This window comes from Protomyctophum bolini (genome assembly GCF_963924005.1).
Source record: "Protomyctophum bolini genome assembly, chromosome: 8".
Classification (NCBI taxonomy): domain Eukaryota; kingdom Metazoa; phylum Chordata; class Actinopteri; order Myctophiformes; family Myctophidae; genus Protomyctophum; species Protomyctophum bolini.
Genome location: NC_137869.1, coordinates 27529077 through 27539203, shown reverse-complemented (window position 1 = coordinate 27539203; position 10127 = coordinate 27529077). Strand labels below are relative to the sequence as shown.

The 10127-nt window shown below is 42.8% G+C and overlaps 1 protein-coding gene across 1 annotated transcript in view; it reads left to right on the top strand.

The window, feature by feature from the left end:
- The first annotated feature begins 274 nt into the window (after positions 1 to 274).
- rgl1 (ral guanine nucleotide dissociation stimulator-like 1) overlaps positions 275 to 10127 on the top strand; it is a 43827-nt gene continuing 33974 nt past the window's right edge. Inside the window, exon 1 of the mRNA XM_080771269.1 lies at positions 275 to 628. Within this exon, the coding sequence (XP_080627395.1) occupies positions 428 to 628 (201 nt within the window). The 5' untranslated portion in view covers positions 275 to 427. The remainder of the gene's footprint in view (positions 629 to 10127) is intronic.

The following is a 10127-nucleotide window of genomic DNA, read 5'->3' as shown; positions in this document are numbered from 1 at the left end:
AGGAAGGAACAGGATAGTTTGAAAGCAGAGCCAGATTTGAGTGCAGAGCTCTCGTTAATCACCAGCAGACAGACACCTCTGAACTGACTGAGCACAAGTCCAGTCCTTTACTAGTGCTGACTGACAGAGAGAAGAACTGGACCCATCAATCACAGCTGACAGTCAAAGACCTCTCGAGTGATACCGACTAGCCTTTTCTCTTTCTTATTCTTTTTTTTAGATCTTTAGATCCCTCTCTCCAATCCTGGAATTTGAGAACAGACGAAAAATCAACAAAGAGGAAGAAGGAAGAATTAAAGTAACCAAATACAACAGACGAGAGCATTGTGGACAAGAAGAACTACAACAACAACCACCAGAGGAACCCCCCGCCACCACTCAGACTCCATCCACACTGCGCTCCAGGCTAGAGTATGCCCTGTCAGCCATGCCGCCCCTATTGCTGACCATACCGGCCAGTATGATCTCCCAGTACAGCCCCCTGGGCAGCCTGCTGCCCTGGCACACGTCGTCAGGGTCCCATCACCACTGTCCCGACCTGGACAGCACCCTGCTGGAGGGGGAGGGAGGAGGGGTGTCCCTGCAGAGGTACCAGCTCCGCTCCCCGGAGAGCAGCCCCCGGCACTGGGTCAGTACTGTGTGTGTGTGTGTGTGTGTGTGTGTGTGTGTGTGTGTGTGTGTGTGTGTGATACTCCCCGGCTCTGTTCAGCCTGTATTTATGTGTCATTCATGCATACATGCATAATATTATATTACGTACATCGTCACTGTCGGGCAGAAACCTCTTATCTCTATGTAAGTATTAAGTATTTGGATTTATAGTATAATGTATGAGTATGTGATGTACAGATGTTCTGCACTTCACTTTATGTGACAGGATAAAGGACTGTATGACATGACAGGCCATATTTTGAACAATTGTTAGGATAAAGTGTGTCTAATTATTGCATTTGATTGTGGATTCATAAGGAAGATAAGTAAGTTTGTCAAAACCATGTGTACCTGTCCATGTGTGCGTGTGCAACTGTGCATGTGCATGTGTCTGTGCGTGCGAGCGAGTTTGTGTGCATGTTGGTGAATACACCAGTACACCTGCTTGTACAAAACCTTGGCTTTTTGTTGCTGTGGAAGTTCATGTTCATGTTGTGTCCCTCTCGTTTCTGTCTCCAGCAACTGTCTCGCAGACTTACCGGTATGTGTTTTCAAGTGCAATTCTGTCGAAAACGTTTTGGGAATTCCTGACAGACTGATTCACACGAGGGAGGTCAGGCTCGCTCTGTATAGCGAGAAGATATTTGTGTAATGTTGAATAACACAGAAAGGTCACAGCCGTTCTAAACAGCAGCAGACATGCAGCGTGAGATTCAGATAATAGGGCAAAACAACGTGGCTTGCTGGGTGATGTTTGTTATACATCCAAGGTCTGTTTAGTGATTGTGGAGACACACAGAGTCACAGACACAGAGAGAGAGGTTGTGTAACCGTCTCTAAGGAAGGACCGTCTCAGGACGCCCAAAATTAGATGTATTTGTCTGTGGACCCCTCCCCCCCCATCTCAAAACTATTTTTTTGCCCAAATGTTCCATATTTTTGAATAGCCAAAGTATAAACTATTGTGTGTGCGTGTGTGTGTGTGTGTGTGTGTGCGTGTGTGTGTGTGTGTGCGTGTGTGTCCATGCTCATTCCTCAGGGAGCAACACGATAGAGATAGACAGAGCGACAAATAGAGAATGTGTGACGGAGTCACAATCAATCAGATTTTCTTTTTTATTGTCACTCCCACAATATACACTGGGCATACAGGGGAGCAAAATACCGTTCTCCACGACTCATGATGCAAAGCCTTTTAAAAAACATTAAAACGTAAAAGGAGCAGACAACATTGGCAGGAGAAAGTGCTGATGCATTCAAAGTGCATATATGTGTAAAGTGCTGTTCATCTCTCAGGATGTTGGCCTTGGGGGCAATATGTAAAGATTTGGCACAGAATATGGCACAGAGTAAAGATTTTAATTTTAGTTATTGTGTGTGTGTGTGTGTGTGTGTGTGTGTGTGTGTGTGTGTGTGTGTGTGTGTGTGTGTGTGTGTGTGTGTGTGTGTGTGTGTGTGTGTGTGTGTGTGTGTGTGTGTGTGTGTGTGTGTGTGTGTGTGTGTGTGTGTGTGTGTGTGTGTGTGTGTGTGTGTGTGTGTGTGTGTGTGTGTGTGTGTGTGTGTGTGTGTGTGTGCGTGCCTGCGTGCACGCTGTGGCTGTTCTACAGTCAGCACTGGCCAGGCTGATGGGTCACATAAAGAGCTGACCGCAAGTGACACTCACTCATCCGACATCTGAGCAGTCAACACTTTTTACAGTGCTCTGCATCAAAGTCCATGTAATGTAACCCGCTGAATGGAGTTCGTTCAGATTTTTGATGACTCAAGTGGTGCAGCACACAAAGTGCCTGGCAGAAACAATACGTTATAGAACTAATACTATTATCGGCTTTTATATTTGACAACAATCTGCAAACTGTGCCATAACAAAATGTTGGATTGTATAATATGGCAAGGAATTGATGCAGGGGCCACTGCTTTTAGCACAGTCTCTGCCACCTGTTGCATTGAACAGGTAATTTGATGCGCCGGACGTTATGACCATTTACTATTCTCTGCCTCTCGTTATGATTATTGTTGTGACATCGTAGTTCACCCATCTTTTTACTGATCATTACATCACTGCCTTTTTGGCACCGGCAGAGATTTTAGCCCATGGCTATTGGAATGTGAAACACTTTGACGTGGGCTAGTTTTTGCGTTGGGCTTGCTGGCCGTGTTCTGACAAAGAGCTGAGAATGAGTTTTCAGGGTTTTCGAAAAGTAAATTTAGGTATATACGGTATAGAAAGACATTGTGCAATTCACATTCACTGGAACCGCCTGCCACGTACTGATGTTTGGGAACTGTGTATGTGTGCGTGTGTGTGTGTGTGTGTGTGTGTGTGTGTGTGTGTGTGTGTGTGTGTGTGTGCGCGTGTGTGTGTGTGTCAGACATGTTAGTGTGGCTGCTGTGAACTCTTAATCTTGCTGACTGGTCAGTGAGTTCGGGGAACAGGCATCGCTAACTGCTTCTCAAGTATCCACTGCTGTCAAAGCTTGAAGAGATTATGCAGTGTTTAATGTATGATATAAACACACAGGGTTAATAGAGTGGGATCCATAGGACCCCCAGGGAGGGTTTCCAGGGGATCCCATTCCCCAACAAAATGTGTTACCTTGGTTCTTTTTGAACATTTAAAAAAACTAATCTTGAAAGTGTTTGAATAATTCTGAAGTTCTTAACACAAATCTTCTCTTCTGGTTGTCCCTGGCGCAAAACATTTTCATATGGGGGGGGGGGGGGGGGTCCTTGGCCAAATACTGTATATATAAATTTGGCACGATTGCTACAGTTCGGCAATATGGAGATAAAATGTTTCTGATGTTTGTGTGAGTTGAGCTCACGTGCACCTCCGTGCAGTGTGTTTACACTGTGGCTGAGACTGGAGTGGAACAAAACATTGGGTCCAGTACATGAGTTGTATACTTGTTCTGTAATAAGAACTGTCTATCTAGTAGTGGTCTATATTTGAGCCCTTTGATTGGTCCTCCTCTCATCCTATCTGACATCCTGGCTGACTGCTGCATGTTCCATGCTCACATGCAGGCCTGTTTCCGTCCATTGTTCCAGTGGATAAGGAGGCAGCTAGGAGGGCAGCTTGTGCAGCATACACCACACCACACCACAATCTGGACCCCCAGATTGATATATATACATTTTAAACACGCTTGGTGTAGAGGGAAACCAAGTACAGAGTCGACTACAGCCCACTATGTATTAGTTTACTAAAGGATTTAAAACCGGGAAAGCATCTGTGTCATTTGAGATTTTTGCGTTGGCTATTCCAAAGTAGCAGCTGTACAAGCTTGCGGTGCAACATTTTTGAAAATAAATCTTGAAAGCGAGAGAATTACTGATTTAGAAGGCATTCGTGAGAATCGGCCTCAGGTCTTAATGGGTTAAGTGGTTAAAGCCTGTTTGGCAGAGAGTTAAAAATGCCTTCAATAAAAATTAATTACATGCATTACAAACGGAATGACACCTGAGGTAAACCTTTACTGTAAATGACATGGTGTCACAAAGACCTGCCTTGGTTTGCCTGTAGCTGTTATATTATATCGTTACAACCACCAACCACCCGATACAAAACTATTCCAACCATTCCTCAAGAACAGCAATTGTGTAACGTTGCTTCACATTCCACTTAGTATACGTTCATTCAGTGTGTTGGACTGAGTGGGCTGGGGGAGACTCAGCCTGACTTCATGGCTAGTCCTGTCACAATTATTACACAGTCAGCCGAAACATAATCGTTTCCATGTTGAAAAATGTTCATACATTTTAAAACATTTTCCAAAAATAGCTACAATATCTATATAATATCTACAAGTTTGTGATGCGTTGTAAGCTTGTAGATCAGCTATTTTGCCTACCGGTATTCCTTTTTTAAAGTATAAAATTATTATTTCATTGTATATTTAAGTTCTTACTTATCTGCCCTCTCTAATTTTCAAAAAAGGCAAACAGAAATGTAATGTTTACAATTTAATCGTTAATCATAATTTATTTCTATGCTAATTAATCGTCAACTTAATATTGTAATCGGTCACAGCCCTATTCATGGCATGGGTCTCTGTCTCTCTCTATCTCTCTCTCTCTCTCTCTCTCTCTCTCTCTGTGTACTGTAGCGGTGGCATACTGTATGTCTCAGTTTTGCCTACTTTGAGAAAGTTATAAAACCAGGTGGGTCATAAAACCAGTGATTGGGGCTGATTACATAACCCTGATGCATGGTCATGATCCTAGTCGTGGTCAGGTTCACAGTTCACACACACACACACACACACACACACACACACACACACACACACACACACGCACACTTTCGTCAAGATAAAGGCATTTATTTGCAATTATATTGCATTGTTTTTGCATTGTGTTTGCGTTGTATCACAACAGCAGAAGAAGCAGAGCCTAAATGTTATTATATGGACCTTTTGAAACCCTCATTGGCCAGAACTTAAACATCCAATCCACAGATATTGATACATTCCATACATTCATCCACACAATTACGTAACATGCTGACAAGATATGATATGGGAGGAGACTGTGGAGTTTGATCACTAACAAGCTGCAGTGGAGGGTGTGATTGGAACCCCGCCCTGACAAGCTGTTTGGAATTGTAGGAGTTGAGGCTGTAATTGTGTAGAACATGGGTTTTCAACAGGTGGTCCGTGGACCACTGGTGGTCCGTGAAGGTGTTGCATGTGGTCCCTGACCATGCATTTAGTAATGTAGGAAAGTGAAGATTCGTATTTGAATTTATTGTATTGACCACAAGTTGAGAAACAATGCAGTAAATGATCTCGTGATAAATGATGTTGATGTTATCAGTTACTGGGATGTCTACTCTGAACTTCCACAGAAAAGTGAGTTAGAATCTCAAGGGAAACCATACCGGATTGCCTGGTTGAGTCACCATTATAAAGAAATGTGCCCATAATCAACCGCAAGTGTCCGCTTACTCATAGTAAGTTACAATGAACAGCAACATGAGTTTAATATGGAAGGTTAATTTCTTTCCCCCACACCACGACGGTATCCCCCCTCCCAACACAGTCAGGGTGGTGGTCCCCAGGTTAATTCTCAGTCAGGGTGGTGGTCCCTGGTTCATACTCAGTTGAAACCCCCTGGTGTAGAAGGTTGACTCTGTTCCACAGATAAATATTGTGAAAATAGCCAATCTACAAGCTCACAAGTCACAACGCCTTGTAATTAAGGCTCAATTACAAGGCGTTACAAATGCATTGTGAGCTTGCATCAGCAATTTTCACAATTTTTGCCTCATAGGTAATATTTGACAATGTATCTAATGTTTGACCATTGTTTGTATTATAGTATACCGGTAGTTTATATCTTACTTTTAGCCTTATTATTAGTTTATTTTATTTATTTGTTTCATTTTAGAGGTATTACAAACTTGGAAATGGGCAGATACCCGGAATATGCTTTTACTGTTTGTTTGTTGGTTTGTTTACTGTTGAGTGAGAAAACAATGTTGCACTCTAAGCTACTAATTTGGGGACCCCCCTGGGGGTCCGACAACAAGAATTGTACTGTGCAGGACTATGGGGGTAAAGAAGGGTATGGCCAGGAATTAACCCTGTTAAAAAGAGAGAAGTCCGCACACAAATGCAGGCTCAGCTCCACAGTGTTTTATTTGTATCTACTGGATGTGCGCAACCCACTTGTTTTAAACGGGAATGAACCCTGTCAGTCACATGGGCCTCTTATATGTGTCACTCAGAGTATTACTCAGAGTCCTTTCCTTGGAGTCGTGTGTCACCACGTCACTCAGGTCACTGACATAACTAGAGCTGTATTGCTGACTTGCTGTAGGCCTGTTGGGTTGTAACTTCAACACTGAGCTTTAATGAGACACTTTGTTTTGTGCTCATACCCAGACACCCAGCCACCCAGCCAGCCACACACATAGCTCCGTAAGGCTCAAAAACACAACAATTTAATATATGGAGATCAGATCGGCCCTACAGAAACAATATAATAAGGCAGATCAATGAACTCTAGTAAAGGGGATACTCATCTGTCACTGTCTGTCTGTCTGTCTCTCTCTGCCTCACGCACACACACGCACACACACACACACACACACACACACACACGTGCGCGCACACACACACACACACACACACACACACACACACACACACACACACACACACACACCAGGCTTTTCTGATAACCACCTGCTCAATTCAATACAAATGTGTCACTGAAAAGAATGTAGAAGTTGCGATTGAACAGGCATGCAGGAGTCAGACATAACAAAACAGACATTTGGTTGATGCGCTTGGTTTCCAAGGAAAAAGACGGGGAGCTTATTCAGCACTCCTCCTTCCTCTTTCCTCTCCGTTGGACAGAGAAGTTCACGTCTCAAGGAAGGGTCACCCTCGGTGACTTCTCAGTGTTTCCATTCTTAAGAGTTTTGGTTTTGTGTCTCATGACCTGACACATCAGCAACTATGATGAAGTGATCCATTCAGCCTTATGCTGAGGTGTGCATCACTTACACTAACTACACAGTGGAGGTTAGTATGCCATGATCTCTGTTTCCTTTCATGTGCAGCATTTTTTATTTTATTTTTTATTGATTTTACAATAAAGCATACAAATTACACATGACTGAAAATGAAACAAAAGCCCAATGGACAACACCCCTCCACATTCTGTTGTTGACAATAGTGATTATATCATCTGTAATGTATTACCAATTACAAATTGTTAATGCAACCATCCTTTAATATACAAATAAAAGTAGTCTCATATTTCATGGAATTTTCCTTTGACATTGTTCCTCCTGGCAATTGAGTTGGCTTCAGCATTGATCAGCATTGATCAATGATACTGGACCCCCAGTGGTTTGTTAATACAGCATTTGTTAATACAGAAATTTTATTTAATAGCAGTTAATTTGTTAATACAGCGTCACACAATCATTTAACCACTTTATCCATATATTATTTGTTGGTTAATGAAAGAATAGCAGATATAGGCTACAGCTGATTTTTTTATAATAATAATAATTAAAAGAAAACACTATCTTGAAAGTATTGGAAAATGTTGAATCATCTTGAATGGAACTGGAAAAGATGGGGGCCAAATACTTAAATATATACTTGCTTAATTAATTTTCTTGACCAGAAAACGTTTGAAAACCACTGATATAAGAAAAATGAATGAATGAATAAACCATGTGTTTCTGTGGATGGAAAAGTGGTTAGCAGCACTCTCCTCCACCTTCTCAGATGTCTAACTTTCTGAGTGAAAAGAAAAATACAAAGGGCTTTTAAAATAAGTAATCATTGGGGCATAGCAGTCAGTAGCAGGCTTACAACAGGAGGTCTGTCATAATTACCGCTAGTTATCTTAGGGTGCACCAATCAGAACACAGCCAGTAACCTACCCCAGAGCGGTACAGCTACAGCGCTGCAGAACTGATATCACACAAGGATACACAGCTGGGGCCCGGGGGGGAGGCGTGTATTTGATTTGATTTCCACCCGTCCCTGTAGTGCGTCCTTCTGCTCTGTTAACATCATTCATACACCAGACACATTCTCCTCCTCAAAGTCCACTTTCTTTTATTCCGTGTCATTCGGCAGACCTTCTAACATGGTGTTGTTTACACACTTGGCTGAGCCCTGTGGCATGTTATCAGGCGGCCACGGCCATCGTGTTGTGATCTGTGGCCCAATTAGGTCACATAATAGGAATGGTGTGAAGAGTCATTATTACTGGGGGTCCCAGACAGTGTCCGGCACAATGAAGGCAACACCGCCACAGGAGATGCTTACTCAACTGGGGCAGAAAGTCATCACACCATATGGGGGTGGGTGGTTGATAGTGGCTCGTGTGTGTGTGTGTGTGTGTGTGTGTGTGTGTGTGTGTGTGTGTGTGCAATGCATGGGAGGGGGGCGCATCGACAGAAGGCAGAATGCAATATGTGCGGCACGCTTCCTCGATTCGGTTTGGCTTGGATGGATGGGCAGCTGTGTGCGCGTGTGACAGGTGTTGCTCTGGTCCGCCATCAGCAGCCTGTGGCATGTCAAGGATATTGATATGCCTTTGGTCACGGACCCCCAGAAAAGAAGATTAATGTAAAAAAAGATTACATTGTTTATTGTCTAAAATAAGTTGTCTATTCAAAAATAGCAGATCTATAAAGCTCACAGAGCGGCATGAAGTGACGCGTTGTGAGCTTGTAGATCTGCTATTTTTTTATAGCCTACGTATAAATGGATCACATGGTTAGAATGATTTTAACGCTAGATTTTATTATTTATTGGAATACAGTACCTTCTTCTGAGGGGATCATTTAATGTCACTGGTTCTCCTTTAGCTGCTTTTGCTGGGGACCCCCTGGAGGACCCTCAGGGACCTCTGGGGGTCCCCGGACCCCACTTTGAGAACCACTGCGCTAACTAACCCCTCTAATATCCCTTTGAACACACACACACACACACACACACACACACACACACACACACACACACACAGTGCACACACACACACACACACACACACACACACACACACACCACTTTTATATCCTCTATTCCCGCTCAGGCAGGGCATGCAATGTAAGCCAGGACCCATGACTAGGATCAAGCTGTCATTGTGTGTGCTTGCGTGCTTTGCGTGCGTGCGTGCGTGTTATTGTGCACGTGTCCTTGTCAAACATTAGTGTGTAAATCTTGCTTGGTGGTCACTTGGTGTTGTAGCAGAGGACACTTGTTATTATGGTTTATGTTTGTCAGCATTTTTTCAGCACTCAGGTGTCAGAGGTCAAACCATGACAAACCACTACAAAGAGGTTGTCGCTGTTGGGCAGAAACCTCCTAACTCCATATTCTAACTTAACTTAAAATGTATGCGTTACTTGATCATACTACAGTGTCACACAAAAGCGTCAAAAGTAGCAGATTTGCACGCTCGAAGCGCAGTGATAAGTGGTACGTTTTGGGCTTGTAGATCTGCTACTTTTGTTGATTTTCTTTATTTGAATCCTGAAAAGTAACAGTTTTGGACATTTTCCCAACAGATATGAAACTAATGAACCATAAATTATTGCGTTTTTGTTTTTTTATGAAACTGGAATATCCTAATGAATCATTGCTTGATTAACTGGATCATGCATTCGTGTGTCTGCTCTTTACACTGTAACAAAGTTATGATGACCATGCTGGTACTTTTGGCAGAACTGATTCTGTTTTATTAGTCGTAGTGTGTCCTGTTTTTATCACTTGTGGTTTCAGTATACCTACACTGTTTGTATGCTTTACAACAGTGGTTCTCAAACTTTTTCAAGATGATGTGTATCTGAATGGGTATTGGGTTTTGTCTTTTAATGGCTGGTGGCATTCCACATTTTGGTGGCATAATAGTAGTTGATCTCCATGTTTGTGCCGAATCTGGGGCGGGGGAACTGTATACAATCATGAATACATAGAAGAAGTACACGTTACACACAT